Source organism: Elephantulus edwardii, unplaced genomic scaffold (assembly GCF_000299155.1).
Source record: "Elephantulus edwardii isolate Elephantulus edwardi_28Jun2011 unplaced genomic scaffold, EleEdw1.0 scaffold00063, whole genome shotgun sequence".
Classification (NCBI taxonomy): Eukaryota; Metazoa; Chordata; class Mammalia; order Macroscelidea; family Macroscelididae; genus Elephantulus; species Elephantulus edwardii.
This window is the reverse complement of record NW_006399813.1, coordinates 6,431,459-6,450,453: the sequence shown is the minus strand read 5'-3', so window position 1 is coordinate 6,450,453 and position 18,995 is coordinate 6,431,459. Positions and strand designations below refer to the sequence as shown.

The 18,995-nt window shown below is 48.2% G+C and overlaps 1 protein-coding gene across 1 annotated transcript in view; it reads right to left on the bottom strand.

The window, feature by feature from the left end:
• Nucleotides 1-18,865, bottom strand: part of MAPKAPK2 (mitogen-activated protein kinase-activated protein kinase 2) — a 64,479-nt gene extending 45,614 nt beyond the window's left edge. Inside the window, exon 1 of the mRNA XM_006887992.1 lies at nt 18,542-18,865. Coding sequence (XP_006888054.1) covers nt 18,542-18,865 — 324 coding nt within the window. The remainder of the gene's footprint in view (nt 1-18,541) is intronic.
• Between the last annotated feature and the right edge of the window lie 130 nt (nt 18,866-18,995).

Genomic DNA, 18,995 nt, shown 5'->3' with positions numbered 1-18,995 from the left:
CCCCCCCCCCCCCCCCCCCCCGCCTTGTTCTAAAAAAAGAAAGAAAGAAAAAAATAAGTATGTTGCAACTTCCTTTGACAAAGCATATACCAACAGGCCTGAACCATTGCTTCACTTTCCAATCTGCAGCAACAGGTCCATCCCCAGACCTCATCCTTTGCACTCCTACCTCCTGAGATGCAGGATAGAAAGGATGGCCACTGCTGGGGACACAGCACTTCCATGGTACCCTGGGCACTGCCCTTCTGGTCACCAACTGGGTGGCTAAACACAGAAGGTGTGATTCTTCAGAGCAAGAGAGGAGTCTTACAGGGGCCCAACATTGGTCCTCAACTGGTGGGATCCCAAGCACAATGGAGCAAATGCTGCCGCATTCTGCACTCTCGCTACAGCTGTGTATCAGTCTGATGCGATCCATGGTGCTTTCATTGCCTGAAGTAGGTCACCAGACCTTTCTTCCTAGTCTGTCTTAACAAGCTCCCCTGAAAACATGTTTAGCATCACAGCAGCATGCAAACCTCTACATCAGCCAGAAGGGTGCTGACTGCACTGGAGGTCCGCTGACCTGGAATCAAGCGTGGATCTGCCATATGAAAGGCAGAAATCTCATCACTGAGCCAGCACTGTGCCCAAACCAAGGTCCAAACAAGTCCAGTCACAAGCTTCAATCTTCTTTTCAGAGCCTCTGTTCCTGGCTCTAGGCAGTGGTCAGTTAATGCATCCCAAGCATTTCCTATTAACAGAGCAGTCACCCCTGGGGAGACATCATCTCATCTCATTTGGTTCCTCAGCCAAACAGAGTACAGGAACACCCAGTGCAGTCCCTCCCACTACTTCTTAGAAGGCCTCCCCCATCCATCATACTTCTGTCCACACCCTTCCCAGGAATGTGTCACAGGTATGCCTCCGCAAGCGCTTCTGCCCAAGCCAGGCCAAGTTTCTCCCCCTGCCCGCCTTAAGGAGTGCGCCATACAGCTCTGTACCATTCATTTGCCACCCTGGTGTCCTGCGTCTACCACTGAGCCACCCTGCTGTCCTGTGTCTACCACTGACCCATCACCACCTCCCTGGACCTGGGTGTAAACCCAGGAATCAGGACATCTGATCTACCCCATCTGGTCACAGCAGAAGGATAAATGGAAATACATGTGACACATGCTGGTGGTGGCAGGCTTTTCTCCTTTACTTTCCACGTGCTCAGGTGTGGATTCCGCCTCTAGACTCTTATCCTTTTCGTCAATGCAATTTACACAAAATAAGCATTCCATAAATATTTGATGAAAAAACCAGAAATCGCTGGGTCTACTAAGTAATGAAGTATAATGGATCATAGAACTATTAGGAAGGCTCTCAGAGTGCAGGTTTAGAGTGAGATGCTCCCATCATTAGCCTTTGTATGTGATGCTCCAGCGTGGTGCTCTCCTCCAGATACTCCACAAGGCTCAAGGCAAGCCAGTGAAGCTGCCCCGCTCACCTATTCAAAACTGCAACCCAAGTTTCCAGCATTTGAGCACCTCCTTGCCACCTTCATCTTCTCCATACGACATCACCATACGACAAGCTGTATCTGTTCACGATTTGTGTTTGCCTTTCTTCTGGTCATAAAGTCAAGCTCCAAGCAGGTAGGGTGTCTGGTATCGGGTGTGGTTTGGGGATTTTTTTGGGGGGTGAAGGACTCTTTTTTTGTACTCTGATGTAGCCCCAGTTGTTATTGGGTTGATTCTCTATATTTCAGTAGAATTGTTCCACTCAGTGTCCCTGGCAGTGGCCTTTCAGAAACAGATTACAAGGCTTTTCTTCTGAGGAGCCTCTGAATGGATTTGAAACACCGCCCATACCCCCACTTCTGGTTAGCAGACAAGTACATAACATTTCAAACAACCCAGAGACTCCAAATTATTCCACAAGTCTATAACAATGCTTAGCACTTAGTAGGTGCACAATAAGCATTTATTTGTTAGTGGGCTAATCCATTAACAAATCCAGTATGTGGGCTTTGCCTCACATACTTCAATCATGTTGCGAGGAGGGACTCTTCCTTGGAGAGGGACATGATGTTGGGAAGGGTGAAGGGTTGGCGAAGGAGAGGAAGACCCTCAACCAGGTGGAATGACACAGTGACTGCTGCATTGGGCTCCAGTGTGTCAGGATGTATGAAAATAGCACAGGATAGGATGGAGTTCAGATCTGCTGTTCATAGAATCGCTATGAGTCAAACTCAACAGCACATGACAACAACATCAGGCTAATTCATAGCAAGTCTATAAAGTAAAGTAGAATTGCCCCATTAAGGTTTCAAAATCTATAAATCTTTATGGGAGAGCAAAGACTGCCTAGTCTTTCTGAAAGCAGCAATTAATAGTTTCGAGCTGCTGACCTTTCAGTTAGCAATCCAACTCTTAATCCTCTCTCTTTCTGTGTCTCTATGTGTGTGTATGTGTGTGTCTCTCTGTGTCTGTGTGTGTGTCTGCCTTTCTGTGTCTCTATGTGTGTGTATGTCTCTCTCCCTCTCTCTCTCTGACTTATCTAGAGTCAGAACTGACTCAGCTGACCCTCCAGCACACTTCCAAGGCTCTAAATCACATGCTAAGGGAGCTCCGGTGGCCTAGTGGTAAGCAACTGTGCTGCAATCGTGAAGGCACTTGGTTTGAATCCACCAGCTGCTCCAGGCAGAAGGATGGATGGACAATCTCCTCCTGTGCTATTTACTGCCTCTGAAAACCTGCTGGAGGGTCAGCTATCGGTCAGTTCTGACTAGATGGCACAATAACAACAACAAATCACATGGTAGGAGATTGCTCATCTTTCTCCCATGGAGCCCCAGGTGGATCTGAATCACTAGAGAGCCTCAACCTCAGGGTTAGCGGTCAGACTCTTATAGACTTCACTACCAGGGCTCCCTACTACTACCTAGGTTCCTAAATCAGAATGGACTTGGTAGTGACCTTGATGTTTCCAATCAGAAAATGAAGAATTCTGAACTCATGTTTCCTCATTCATAAAATGGGCCAACTTTGACTCTGCAGTATTCTTTCAAGAATGAATAAAAGTGTAAGCAAAATGTCCAACACAATGCTTAGTATCTACTCAATAAAGAACCACCGTTCAAATGGGAAACCTCCAGAAAGAGTAAGCTGGAGGCTGGAAGACTGCTTTATGTATCAAAGTCAACCTATTCTGATCTATCCTTAGGGAGGCTGCAAAAGTCATTCTTGGCACTGCTAATTAATTTCCTTAAGTAGTAAGTTGCTTTGGATCTCAGAGGGCTAGAAGATATCCGAAAGCAAATCCTGCTTAGGAAGACAGGGGTCTGCTCAAACCTGCTAGAAAGAATCAAACCTCATTGTTCTGAGTTGCTCTCATCTCAGCAGAGGTATTAAAGGGGTCTAATTCCAAGGGGATGACCCCAACTCTTTTCCATTCTAGACTAATCCTGGTATCTGGGTCTCATAATGGCCAGTCAGCAGACAAGGCAGGAGGTAAGCCTGAAAGACAATAAATGTTTATGAACACTGCTTAAATGGACAAATAAATAAAATGCCATACCTGGAAGAGGGTGATAGGACTGGCCTGCATGAACTGAGCACAGAAAAAGGATAGCTCCTGGCCCCGAGGGGCCTCCTGGGGAACAGGACTGGCCACTTCATTTCCAGCATCAAGCTGTTTTCCCGGCAGGGAGGATGCAGGAATAATGGAAAAAGGCCTCTAGTGCCAAGGTCTTTCCAATCTAATCCAATCTCCTTGTTCTACAGTGAGGCCCACACAAGCTGTAGGTCTGGCTCAGGGTCACACAGGTAAGGTTAAGACCCCAGACTTTCAAAGCCCAGTCCAGTTTTGCTTCCCCTACAAATGTGGCATGAGGTTTAGCAGCTTCACATAGTTCAAACCTCTGATCACAGGGCCGGCAACTTGGTGCTCTGCACTCGGCCCTCTTGCAACACACAGCGGCAAGGCCAGGCGACAGCCTTGGACTGAGTGTACAAGTCTCTGCTGTGTCTGGAGTTTAGGACCAGACACCAAACACTGCAGAGAAGGTGGCACTCCCCTGATGTGTTCTTGCTGTCAGTTAACGTCCTTCAAGGGGGAGGGGAAGACTCATCCCCATAACGAACAGGAAAAGGAGGGGCCTTGGAGCAGAGAGGAGAAGGAAGAAAAGCACCAATGGGAAACTGTGGTTAGAGCCCCTTCCTTACAAGAAGGAGAACTCCCTTAGCAGAAACAGAAGGTACCAGCTTGAGTCAGCAGATCCTCCAAGTGGGTGGAGGGAGAAATGCCCAGAAGATTGTTCCGAGAGCCCCACTTTCCAGGGCACAAACTCCTCAGAGAGAGGAAGACAGAGAGGCTTGTTCACTAACAGAAGAAGGAACAGGGACAGGCACTGAGAGGCACCTTACTACATCCAAGCCAATGTCTGTCCTGGCGCTGCCCCACTCCCAGATCAGTGAGGGTCACCATTAGGACATCATATTGGCATGAGGCAGCATTCACTCTCCTTTAGCTACTGTGCATTTACTAGGCATCTGGGTATAAAACACAGAGGTGGCCTAGTGGTAAGCAAATGCGCTCTAATCCCAAAGGTGCGGTTCAAATCTACCAGAGGCTCCGTAGGAGAAGGATGGGCGATCTCCTCCCATGTGATTAACTGCCTCTGAAAGTCGGCTGGAGGGTCATCTCTGGGTCAGTTCCAACTCAAAGGTACACACCAACCACAAGTATAAAAGGAACAGGACAGAATATTAAGATCTGGGTCTTCAAGGCACTCAAATCTGATAGAACATTTAAATGTGAAGAAATACATTTAAAATGTGAGACAAAAGCTAAGAGTACTTGGCAAGTCTGACAAGGAGAAGGGGGGAGAACCTCTTCTGTGTGAAATGCTTCATGGAAGTAGCAGCGTTTGTACTAGAATAGAACCAGGAGTTTGGATGAGGGCAGAGAGAATGCAGATGGGTAAAGGTAGAGGTGAGAGAGTAGCCTTGTTCAGGAGACAGCATACATAAACTCCAGACACATTTTATTTAATTGCACTTCACAGATACTGCCTTTTTTTTTTTAACGGCCTGAAAGTTTGTGGCAACCCTGCATTACTGGCACCATTTTTTCCAACAGCATCTGCTCATGTTGTGTCTCAGTGTCATATTTTTGTAATTCTAGCAATACTTCAAATATTTTTTTCATAATGCTATTGCACACTTAATAAACTACTCCAAAAAACCCTCAAACTCACTGCCATAAAGTTAGAACTGACTTACAGCACTGACACTCCATTTCCTGATGCTTTGAATCACAGGAGAGGAGACTGCCCATCATTTCTCCTGCAGAGCAGCTGGCGGATTTGAACTTCAGAAAGGCATGGCCTTTGCGTGGTTAGCAGCACATGCCCTGTGGAGTGCGCCACCAGAGCTCCCTTTAGTGGACTACAGCACAGTGTAAACAGCTTTTGTACACACTAAGCAACAACTAGGGGAAAAAAATCATGGAGTACACTTTTGTTATGATATCTGCATTACTGGGGTAGTCTAGAACTGGACCCACAGCACCTCCAAGGCAAAGTCTGTCCTGAAGTTGAAACACAGCTTCCGCTCAGGAAGAAATGGACTAAGGCCAGATGGGGAAGGATTTGGCTATCTCGTGCGTTCGATGGCAAGGAGTCAACTGAAGGTTGAAGCTGGGAAGCTATACGATAGGAACAGGGCTTCAGGCAAACTAATCTGTACTGTACTACTCAGAATTGAGTCATAAGACCTTCACCCCAAGGTTGAGGGTTCTCAGAGTGAGCCACAAGCTCTGTCTACCCTCTCCCACCACCCTATTGTCTATTCCTTATTCTCTAATTATTCTTCAGGCCTAATTTTACTTTAAAGAACTTGAGCCAAGGTAAACAGAAAAACTAGCATAAACTGAGAAATCAGGACACTGGAGAGATAGGAGAAGGGAATTCTCTCCCACACATCCCTCTGGATCTCTGAGGTGTGGGTGCTGAGACCACCACTTTGGAGGTGAGGGTGGAGGGGGTATGGAGGCCCTGAGAAGCCTGTGAGCTTTGTTAGAGAAGATGGGATGCTTGAGAATCTGGCAGAGAGTGGGAAGATCAAACCCAGGATTCCTTTAAATGTGCGAGGACACAAAATGGGTTTAAAAACATGCTCGCTTTATCCCTATGGCTGCCCACCTTTAAGAGATCTGGAAGTGTGAGGAGAAATGGGAGAAAAAACATAAGATGACCCTTCACTGGCCTCTCCCGCTCAGCAAAGCAGCTGGAACACATGGCCTCCTGTCACCAGCCTACCTGCATTCCTAGGATGCTCTAAGTTCCACATGTGTGGCCTAGAATATTCCCAGGCGCCTCAGACCAGGCCTGGTGTTTCACAGAAGCCAGAAAACAAAGTTCAATATGGGGTTCTTTCACTTAAAGAGGCTCCCCTTCCCAAGAGCCTGTGAGGCTCCACTTCCAGAAGTTTCCTAGCCTTTCTCTAAGAAAGAAGCCAAGAAGATGGTCTGGGATAGCAAGAAAGGTGAGAGAGTACAGCTACTGCAAGGACAGGGACTCCTCCTGTCAGAGTTAAAAATAAACTCTCAGCAATTACACTCAACTCCTCCCCTCCAAGGGTCCATGGGTCTTGGCAGATAAATCCTTCCTAGCAGAGTTAAGGGAGACAGCAGGGGGACAAGCAGGAGGCCAGCAGACGTGGAGATGGGTATGTAACTCCAGCTGAAGGCAGAGGGGCCCAATCTTGTTGCCCAGCACTCCCACACACACACGCACCCTCCAACTAAACCTTAATCCCAAAGAGCAGACACAGAGCCCTCTGGTGCCAAGATTAGTACCAACACCTGCTCCAGGGATTAGAAACACCGGAAAGAAGAAAATGCCAGAGTCCAGCTAAAGCAAGTGCTCTCCCAGCACCTATCAGTCAAGTAGATATTCTGGTACCTGAGCCTTTTCTTCACCTTGTTCCAAGAGGCCTTCATGGTCCCTGAGCAGGACAAGCAGCACACACCTCAGAGGACACAAATCAGGACAGTCATGCTCCCACAGCCAGGTGGCAGAAGAAACCCAAGCGCTCTCTGACGTTCTGCAGGTGCTGAGAGGGCGAAGGGGCCATGGTTTGACACAGGAAGGAGCCTCTGAGAGCCAGAGCCCAGTTATTCTTGGAAGCCAACGAGATGAGGTCACAGTTTTTAATGTGGTAACCCGAAGCCCTAGCTGCTGTGGAGGTGGAGAGCACAGAGTAAGAGGACAGGAGTCCTAAGCAGGTAGCATGCTCAGGCCCAGGGCAGTGAGGGGCAGTCTGGGGACTGACACTGCCCCATCGTGGCTCTCCAACTCATTCTCACCCACCTTCCGGCTGAGGCATGTTTGGGGTGGGTATTGGAGGCAGCCTGGGCTGGAGGCAAGCACTGCAAGAGAGTCTATTCCACTCCAATGACTCTGTTCCTCCTCCTCCTCTAACCCTTCCCCTAACTGGGAATCAGCAAGGCGATTCCACAGAGCCTTTGTACACATAAATCTGGATACCTGAGGAAGCCCCAACCACAGCTGGTCTCCCAGCAATCAGAAGAGTAAGCTAGCCCCAAAGCAACCAACCAAATTCAGGTTAGAAGAGGAGAGGGCAAATGCGGAAAAGCAAAATAGTTCAAATAGTCCATCAAACAGTTCATCAAATAGTTGTGTGGTATGACAATAAGGCCTGGGGGGAAATACAGGGACTAGGCTGTGTGGGGAGACCGTGTGGTAATAGCAGTAGTAGCGGCAGCAGCAGTGGCAGCAGCAGCAGCAGCTATATTTTTAGCTGTTGGGACAGAGGGGCTGACTAATAGTCCAGGGCTCTGGGCAGAAGGCCAGGCTGCAGATGTCCAGTGTGGTTGTGGAGTCTTGCAAGCATATGGATAATCAAAAAGGCAGCAAAGTGATCAACTCAGTGATCTGCCTGCTGAGGGGCAACGAGGTAAGAAGTTGGAGGCATCCACATGGGAACATAGGCAGCAGGCCTCCGTCTAGATCCCTCCTATGCCTGGGAATGGACAGAATGCACCTCTGCTTCATGTTTAAAGGAAGAATGTCCATGGAGCTAAGTCAGACAGAGGCAGTACTGACAGCACAGTTCCCTTTGTGTCCTCATCTTCTCTGAGATAGAAAAGATCACACTTCCAACAGGTGTTCACACAGCTTCCTCCTTTGGCCACCAACCTTCAGCTCCCAGGCAAGTTCTGGATAAGACGCTGGCCACAGAGATGCCTGGAAACGTCCCTCAAGAATAAGACGCCCTTTCATATGACCCTTCTGAACAGCTCAGGTTCCTAGTGGAATAAACACACAAGTTGGCCAGGGGACAGGCCTTGGAGGAGAACATCAGATACAAACAGTAGTTGACCTTGGGGCCACGTCCCATCCTCTACCAACCGCCAGCTGGCACACAGAGATATTTACTGGACCAGAAAATAAAGACTCCAAGAATGCTATATTCCCAGAGACTGAGCCCTGTCTCATCCCCCTTTCCCCAACTCCTCTCTTCTCCAATATAGTATGATGGCCTGGTACACAGGCACCCCACAATTCAAGCACCCAGGAGCTTGAATTAAAATAACTACCTTTAGCCTTGAGCAGGAAGGAGGAAGGAGTGAAAAGAGTAGGCTTCCACGCATCCCCTCTCCTCCATGTTTCTTTGGATATGTGAATCCTGTTTTACTCACTCCAATCTGAAGAGTGCATGTTAGCTGGATGCAGACCCAAACCTCTGGGGATCAGTTCCCTCTCTGTTCTGGGCATTCCTTAGTCCATAAAGTTCATCTCTGAGTGGATTAGGAGAAGGTAACGCCTGGATGCATCCAGCCACACACCAAAGCACACTTGGCAAGTGGACTTGGACTTCTGCTATCATGCACCACCTCAACCTTAACCATGAGATCCTGCATAGCCACTCACAGTTGTCTTGCTCTGCCTCACAACTTCAAATGAGAAAAGAATTATCCATCTCTGCCTTTGCCAGCAGTCTCTGGGTGGCATAAACGTTAACACACCTGGCTGCCAAGTGAAAGGCTGGAGGTTTAAGTCCACCCAGAGTTGCCTTGGAAGGAAGGCATGGCAACCTGCCTCTGGAAAAAAATCAGTCTGTTGAGCACAGTTCTGTCCTGGCAACACACAGAACTGCCACAAGTCACAACTGGCTTGACATCAGTTGTCAGTAGTAGTATTTTCATTGCTACTTTTCAGCCTGTATGCAGAACAGATTATCCGGGAGGCTGGGCTCTATGAGGAGAAATGTGGTAGCAGGATTGGTGGAAGATCTATCAACAATCTGTGTTATGCAGATGACACAACCCTGCTTGCTGAAACTGAGGAGGACCTGATGCGCTTGCTGCGGAGGGTCAAGGACTGCAGCCTTCAATATGGATTGAGGCTCAATGTCAAGAAGACAAAGATTCTCACCACTGGGCCAACTGGCAGCATCTGGATGGATGGTGAAGAGACTGAGATTGTTCACAGCTTTAGTTTCCTTGGCTCCACAGTAAACACTCTTGGCACCAGTAGCCAGGAAATTAAAAGACGTATTGCAATGGGAAAGTCTGCTGTTAGGGACCTTTCCAAAGTACTGAAGAGCAATGGTGTCTCTCTGGAGACTAGGGTGTGTCTGATACAGGCCATGGTCTTTACAATCATTTGTTATGCATCAGAGAGTTGGACAATGACTAGGGAGGATAGAAGGAGAATTGATGCCTTTGAGCTGTGGTGCTGGAGAAGAGTATTGAGGGTACCATGGACTGCTAGGAAAACAAACAGATTCATCCTGGAAAGGGTTAAACTGGGCTGTTCCCTGGAGGCAAGGATTCTGAGGCTTCATCTAACATACTTTGGACATGTTGTAAGGATGGACTGGTCCTTGGAGAGGAACATCATGCTTGGGAGGGTGGAGGGACAGCGCAGGAGAGGAAGGCCCTCTATGAGGTGGATTGATTCAGTGACTGGGGTAATCAGAATGGGTGTGTCGGAGACAGTGTGATTGGCACAGGACAGAGCAGAGTTTAGGGCTGTTGTACATAGGGTCACACTATGAGTGGCAAGCTACTCGACACCACATAACAACATAACAACAACTATGCAAGATTACCCTTGATTTCAAGGAAAGAGAAAGTCTAGACATTCTCACCCCAATTTATACAGCTCATCACACACAAGAGGAGCAGCTGGTCATTATCAATTAACTGAACACCAACTGTCCTGGAGTTTACCTACAGGATCACCAGGCTGGACCTAATCACAGGTGAGGGTCAGACACAGAGCAGCTCAGCGACCACCCTGCCTGCCCTTGACGTTCTTGTCTCCAGTCCAGCATTCTACAATCCAGTGCGCAGCAGCTCTGGTGCCTGATCTGTACTCTGATCTGATCTGATCTGATCTGTACTCTGAGGCCTGGACTCCTCAAGGTCAGAAAAGGAGAAGGTTTTGGAGGGGTGGGGATTGGCATTTGTATTCTAGACTTTGATGGGGCTTGAAAGTAATCTCCTGATAAGATTAGGGATCAGTGGCTGACAGAAAGGGAAAGAAAAGGAGGCCCAGGGCCTCAGGACCATGGTATTGGTGGATAGCCGGGAGATAAAGAGACTCTTTTTAGAAGATGAAGTTATTAGCATCTGTGATGGAGAAAATGGTTAGACCTCTTGGGGAGGTTAGACCTGAGGAGTGACCATCACCTGTAGATGAACACCTAAGCAGGTGTAGGGGTACTGATTTTGCTATTTTGGTTTCACCTTCCAACCAAGTACATATCTCATAGCAACAGGCTCTCAACCTGCCGCCAAGTCAAAGACAGGTGGCTAAAAGCCTCTAGCTGCTTGATGTGATAAAGATGGGCAATCTCCTCTCATGTGATTCACAGTCCCTGGAGGGTCACCTAGGAGTTGGTTCCAACTTGATGGCACGTAACAACTAGTCCTGTCTGACCCTCCAAGGGGCTTCCAAAGCTGGAAATCCCACAGAAGGAGACTACCTGTCCTTCCTTGGAGCTGCTGGTGGGTTTGAACAGCCAGAGGAGTGTGGCCATTGGATTAACCATGCAACTTACTACAGACTACAACAGCAGAAGAGCTCGCTCTCAAACCATCAGCATCTTAAACACAAACTATCTGTATTTCCCTAACATGAATCCTATTTCGGTCACATGCCTGATGTGCATTATGTTGGTTCCAAAGCCTCTTACTTCCAATGACCTCTATTTACAAATGTTATGTTAGGAAAAATCTAGTTGATGAGTTAAGGGAACCTAGCCCTGCACTGTCTATTATGTCTACAACCCCAGGTTTACTACCTCTGGCAACCAAAAGTCAAAGGAACCCAGACCAAGAGTCGTAAGAATCAGTCTCAAGACACCACTCAAAGTTGACTTCATCTAAGAACTCAGCCCACCACTGAACCTCTCTGGGCTTTCCCAGCCTCCTCCTCAGTGAGATGAATGAGTCAGAAAAGTGGACCTGTGAAGGTCAGCCCTAAGGTGCTATGAAAAGTGTGGGGTCCTTTAGCAAAGCAACCAAAACCCAAGCTCACAGCTATGGAGTTGATGACAACTCACAGCGACCCTCCAAGACAGAACAAACTGCTCCCATAGAGTTCCAGGGCTTAAATATTGACGGAACACATTTTTCCAGTTGCTGGGAGGTTTGAATCCCTCTTTTAGTCAGCCATTTAAAGCTATGCGCTACACCACCAAGGCTCCTTGCCCACTACTGCCGAGGCCATAAATCTTAATAGGAGCAGAGACTGTCTCATCTTTCTCCCGAAGAATGGCTTGAGGATTTGAAGCACCAACCTTTCATTGAGCAGTCCTACAAAACCTACAGTGCTGCCAGGGCTCCCTGACCCTTTGCCTCTCTTTCTTTCACGGCCACAGAGCTGGAACCTCCTCACAGCTGACCTTCCATTGGATTTCTGAGACTATAAGTCACCTGAGAGGAGACTGCCCATCTGTCTCCCTTGGAGTCATCGGTGGATTAAAATATCCAGATGGGCCAGGCATTTGGATTAGCAGCACAGCTTTCTATGATCTAAGCCCACCGAAATTCCCTTGTTCCTTTACCACTGGGCCTTAAAGCACTACCAAAAGCAGCTCAGGCACTGTAAAGACATAGAACAACTCTGCTTGGTCTGCCCACCTCATTCTAGGACACAGAAGCACCGGGAGAGGAAAAGACTAGGGAGGGGAGGCCAAAAGAAACCTCACCTACCCGACAGGACCTGTGGAGAGCAGGCTGCAAGGCATGTCAAATTCTATGGTGCAGACACCACTGCACCAGGCTCAAAACACAGTAAGGAGTACTGGAAACTATGACACAACTCAAACAGTGCCCTATCCTCTCCTGCCAGACTCCACGCATCCTGGTTGACAAGAGCATTGGACCCTCCCCATACAGCAGAAAGGTGGTCCCGGTGTCTTGCCCCAAGATCTGACCAAGAATTAAGTGTGTCTCCAGCAGACCAGAGAATAGATTCCTTAGGCCTTCACCTCACTCCTCCCCAGACCCCTACTCCTGCTTAGGTATTCAATGACTGATAATGATCCAACTCCTCAAACCCTAAGAAGTCTAAACATCTTCATCACAGATAACTTCCTCTTCTAAGAAGGAGTCCCTTTATTTCCCAGCTACCCACCAATACCCTGGGCCTGAGGCCCTGGGCCTGTTTTTCTCTCCTCTTCTGTCAGCCACTGATCCCTGATCTTAGCTGGAGATTATTTTCAAGCCCTACCAAAGCCCAGAATTCACAAGTAAAAAAGGACCATGAGCCGACTTGGCTTTGATCAGGCTTCGGTGGATGCCAAGAGACCCAGTGCACAAGACCAGGGGTGGGGCCAGGGCAGACATATGTGGAGCCTTCTCCCAGGAGGGGGTCAGGGTCCCTGAAATCCGAAACCAGATCTTTCCCTCAAAAATAACCCCCACTGACCCCAACCTCAGAGAGTCTAAACCTTTCTTTATAACATACTGTTGGTTTATCTCATTACTCCCAAACACTTTAAAACCTGCTTTTAACACAAAGCCTGGCTGGGTCTGATCCTGAGCCACCAGTACCACCTGTTCCTGACTTCCCTGCTCTCCTCCTTCCACTTCTGCTCCAGGGAGGGCCAATGTCAGCACCGCTCACTGCTCAGGGGCCCAGCCCTGTCCCACTGGCACAGCCCCTTCAGTCACAGAGCTCTCTCCCCAACACTCCTATATGCCCACTCACACTGTTTGCCCTCGACCAACAAAGTGTCCCTGGTCTTTCTGGGAGGATGGAAATTTTCTGTGCTGTCCAATTTGGTAGTTGGCATGGTGAGTTATGAGTGAGGCTGTTAAATGAAAGGTCAGAGGCTAGAATCTGAGGAAGAAAGATGGGTAGTTTCTTCTCCTAAAGGTTTACAACAGCTTCAGAAATCCAATAGAGGGTCACTGTGAATCAGCAATAGCTCTACAGCAGTGAGCTCGGTTGTAAGGTTTAGCCACACACGTTGCTACTCAACACTTGCATGTGGCTAGCAACCGGACTTTTAATATTTTACTGAATTAATCAAAATTTAAATAGCCACACGTGATTACTGATTCTATACCGGATAATCCTAGATTAAATCTATTATTTTTCACCTTCTCCAACAGAGTTCTTGGCCCCTAAGTGGGGCAATGGAAGCTAGTGTGTTGGAGTTAGTGAGACTGGCTCAGAACAGGGCAGGGTTCAGAGCTGATCTATAAGGAGTCACTATAAATCGCAGGCAACTCAATGGCACATAACAACAATAACATACCATGGCAGGTTTGGAAGCAGGAGTGGCATCTACTTCCTAAATAGCATGCCTCCAGAAACCCTATAAACTTTGATCAATGTCGATAGTTGTAGAGGGGCTTCAGGCTTTTTGTTCACAGGGTCGCTATGAGTCATGTTCAACTAGAAGGCAATCAACAACAACAACAACATGCATACAATTAATATGTGCTTTGTACATGGTTAAGTATCTGTTGTTATGTGCCAGCAAGTCGCCTGCAACCCATAGCGACCCTATGTACAACAGCTCTGAAGCCTGCCCTGTCCTGAGCCAGTCTCACTGACTCCAACACACCAACCTCCATTACACCAGTTACTGTGTCAGTCCATCTCATCTGGGGTCTTCCTCTCCTGTGCTGTCCCCTCTACCCTTCTGAACATGATGCCCTTCTCCAAGGATCATTCCCTCCTGGCCACGTGCCCAAAGTTTATAAGGCAGAGCTTCAAAATCCTAGCTTCCTAACTGGGAGGGACTGGATAGCATTATGGTGAGTGAACTAACTCAGTTCTACAAGGACAAATATTGTTTAAAACCATTATTGTAGAATGAGTGTGAGGGTCCAAGGGGATGAGGGTGGAAACAGAGAGATGAGGATGGCGGGGCGGCGGGGGGGGGGCATTAATCATGATGCAGTACAATTTGATGAGTGGTAGGGTGAGGTAAACTGGAAGAATCTGGTGCAAAAAAACAATGTATTCGAATTCTATAAATAAACTAGTATAATTAAAATAAAAATCCTAGCTTCCAAGGAGAAACTTGGTTTCACTCTAAGACAGACCTATTTGTTTTCTTGGCAGTCCATATGTTCAAGACTCTTCTCCAACAAAACTCAAAGGCATCGATTCTTCTGTAATGTTTAGTCATTATCCAGCTCTCTGAGTCTGGTCTGGTCAAAGAAGCTTTCCTAACATTGGGACTACATCCAGCATATACCAGGCCAACAGAAGACAATGTGTCCCTAACCCAGCCTCACCAGTTGCCTTACTCAGTGACAGGCACATAGCTGTGCTTAGTAGAGCTGGTAGACTATAAAGACCTAAGAGTCCTGGAGATTTTAACAATATTATCCCTTCTAATAGTGTCAAACTAGACAGGAGACATCTCAGTCATCTTCCCTTCATGGCACCAAAAGAATCCACCTTAGAGGGAACTTAAGTGATCCAGGCAGGGAGAGCAGCTAGAGAAAGAGAAGAAACCATAGAGTCTAGTTTTCTCTAATGCACACAATAGAAAGATAAGTTATGACAACATTCTACAGTCTGCAGAGCAATAATATGCTTCATCTAATCAGTGTTGCACAGGAGAGAGGGAAACGGTGCTGATTTTAATTAAATGTGTCCAGCTAATATCCAAGGGTCACCATGACACAGTGAAGTAGGAAGCAGCTGACAAACCCCACAGGGAATACAACCTATTAAGATACAAGAAGGTTGAATTTGGGTGTCCCCATCAAAGAAACAGTTAAGAGAATTCCCATGTTCTTCTACAAAATAAGATTTCTACCAAATACTCCCCAGAAGGGGCCCAAGGGGGCAATTGAGCTTATCACAGCTGATCCAAAACTCATAAAGCTGCTCAGCTGGTTTATAAACCATCCCTCCAACTTCAGGGACTATTGCTGAGGAAGCAGTAAGCCCCCACCAACAGCTAGCTATTCATCTGCAGGCCCTGAAGGAAGGGAGCAGCACCCTGTGCTAGAGGTGTTCTGGGGACAGCAGCTAGTCCCAAGTCCTGGCTGCTGATGTCACTCCAACTACAAAGTGGAACAAAGCCTGAGACTTTGGGACAAGCATCCCTGCGTTCCACTCCAGCCTCTACCAAATGAATAGCTGTTACCTCAACCAAGCAGCTCCCTCACTCTAGGCCTTACTTTTCTCATTTGCAAAATGAGGGGGTTGGATGAAATGATGACCTCTAAAATCCCTTCCAATTCTGACTGCAAGTATGAGAATGACTCAGAAATTAACAAAAGCAGCCAGGAGAGAGGATGCGGTAAGGTCACAGCCCCCTCCAGAAGTACTCAAATGTTATATCCCGGTCTGAATGGGGTCGAAGGAAAGCAGCAACAGGATGAGCTGCAACTATTTGGTTAAAGGACTGGTTTTACTGAACAAGGCTAAGAGGTCACCAGACCACAGACAAAGCACAAGACCTCTGGGTAGTCACTACCTCCTATACTCTCTCAGAACTGTGAAACAGCCAAGCTCAGGAGCCCTGCCAAGGTGCAGTTGCGACCCAGCAGCGTTCTCTGTCCTAAATACCCAGGGAGGGTCCTGATACACCCCCACTCCCCAGTACAGAGGAAATGTCTCCTTCCTTTCTCTTCAGGCACCCTCCCAACAAGGCAATCCCTACAGCTCACCACACCTTCCTCCCTTGGGTTCATATTCAAAAGACTTCTGGTTTTGAAAATCATTTCATTACTCAACATCTAAGGTTAAGTTAATCAAAAGTCAAGATCTAGAAATCTCCGGTCTATGTCGCTGGAACAGGCTTCTCGGAACCAAATTCCCCTCACAGCTGTAATTATGTCTTAACCAATATTTGGATACGGAAGGGCTGTTGACACTGCTGTCACTCTCCTTATGCCTCATTCTTTCTTTCATCCTCTATTATTAAGCGTTTACACAAAGATGTGTGGGAAATCTACCACTTAACAGTTGAGTCAACTTGTTCTGGGAGCAGGCTGCCTGTCAAAACAGACTCCAACTTCAATCTTCACCTACTTTTAACCTGAGAAGGATACATTATGCTCACATAAGCTCATTAGACTATTATGCATGTCACTGAAAACACTGTTAAGATTTTTTTTTCCTTTCAAAGTTAATCAAAGGTAAAACAAATCCTACTCTTTTTCCCTACAAAAACCACAAGAGGACCTGAACCAGCCATCAAAAAGCACAATGAAGGCTGGTTTTGTGTGTGTGTCTATTCCACAGACATGGAACAGAAGTCAGAGCTTTTGTTCTTTATACAGCGTTCTCCCTATCCAAGAAAATGAACAGCCAGTGTCCCCAAACTGCTAGTGGGTGACAGCAGATGGTGTCTCAGAGGGGACAGAGAAGTCTCATGGAAAAGAACGGCTGTCACTTCCTCAACTGTCAACTGTGTAGGCTAACTGGTCACACAGCATTCACCCAGCTCCCCAAGGTCAGAGCCACAGACAATCGGAGCATTCCCTCCCTTTTCCACAACTATGAGAATGGAAAAGGGTCTAGGGCACAGATATTCAAGTTCCAACATACAATCGATTACTTCTACAAGACTCAACACTAGAAAACCATCAGGCACTCACAGTAAAAGGGTATAGTAAAGACCAAGACATCTGAAAGAGCACAAGGTAGCAAAAGCCTCTCCCAAAAGTGGAAACATCAAGAAGATCCTTTGCAAGGCCTTAAACCCCCAGAATTGCACATAAGCTTGACCTCTATCACCCCAAAGTGCCAGGTTCTGAGTATATATGCCAGCAATCCACTGAGGTTCATACCTAAGTTTTGTATTTAATGGCTCAAATACTGCTGGCTATAGGGGTTGTGGGGGAAGAGAAAAATATAACACAGGAAGTAATTTTCTCCTCCTCCAATCATTAACACACCCTGGGGAAACAGACCCGTGTGTAACCTTTAGAAAAGTGGTTTGACCTAACAGCCCTCTGAGGGGGTGAAATCTACTTCTTGAAGGGCTGGCTTCACTGCCCGGAGACCCCCTCCATCTCGTCTGACCTCGAAGTCCATTCTCTCTAACTTCTGAAGCAGGTACTCTCTTCTCCCCGCTACTACACCACCCTTTCAAAAAATAAAATAAAGGTTGGGTTTGTCCAGTTCAAGGATAATATTCTTCCCTACTGTCGATCAACAGTTCATCTCCAGGACCAAAGAGGTCACCTCCGATTTGCGGAATCAGCAAGCTGCCAATTCGCGGTTTAGCGACTCGGTTTAGGAAGATCAATGGAGCTATGGTAACGGTAGACCCCGCGCCGGGTTTGCTGGCCTCCCATCTGGGGCGGCTCAGGCACTCTAAATAGGAGGGGGTCACTTCTGATATAAATAAAAAAATAAATAAATAAATAAATAAATAAGAAAGAAAGGCCCTCCCCGCTCCGGGGGGGGCGGCGTCCCCGCGGAATCTCCAGCCTTGCACCTCGCGGGCCAGCGCGCCCCAAGTGTGCGCCGCCGCGCTCACGAGGCCCGGGGAAGTGAAATCACACATTCCGGCTCCCAAATAAGGAGCGAGGCCAAATAAACCTCCGCGAGCCGACTTCTCCAAACCAACCGACCAACCAGCTCAATGAGTAATGGGTCTTTTGTGCCCGCGGAAAGAGGGAAAGGAGGGAGGAGAAGTTGGGGCACTACCGCTCCCGAAAATCTCTCCCTTGGGGAGGGGAGGTTGAAAAGCAGAAGTGATCCCAAAGTCAACCGTCCCGATTCGGCTGGATCCCGCTCCCACCCCAAAACGGGAGAGCGCGCTCTCCGAATCGCTTGCGTCCTCGCCGCTCGTGGCCTGAGGTGACCGGAAACCCGGTCCTGGCGGCGCGGTCAGCTCCGACCTGACCTTCCCGGCTCCCCTCCCCGCACCGCGCACTTGGCACCGCTCGCGCCCCGGGCCCGGCCGCCTAACTGCGGCCACTCCTCCCGCCGGCGCCGCGCGCCCCTTCCAGGGAGGGTCAGCAGATTAAGTTCCAGCGGGACGGAGGGGTGGTTCCCTGGGAGCCCCCTCTCCCTGCGCTCCCCTGTCCCGGGCGCAACACCTACTTTCAGGGCGAATTTCTCCTGGGTCCTCTTGTTGAAAATCTGCAAGACGTTCCTGTTGATGCCCAGTCCCAGGACCTGGGTGGTGACCTTGTAGTCGTCGGTGATGGCGGTTTTCTTAATCTGCAGGCTGGACTTGACGTGGAACTGGGGGAACTGTTGCGGGGGCTGGACTTGACGTGGAACTGGGGGAACTGTTGCGGGGGCTGCAGTGGCGGCTGGGCCAGGGGTGGGGTGCGGCGGAGCCGGGGCGGGCGGCTGCAGCGGTGGCGGGTTGGCAAACGGCACCAGCGGTGTCTGGCCTTGGGAGTTCAACAGCAAGGCCATGGTCTTTGCAATCACTTGTTATGCATCAGAAAGTTGGACAATGACTAGGGAGGAGAGAAGGAGAATTGACGCCTTTGAGCTGTGGTGCTGGAGAAGAGTATTGAATGTACCATGGACTGCCAAGAAAACA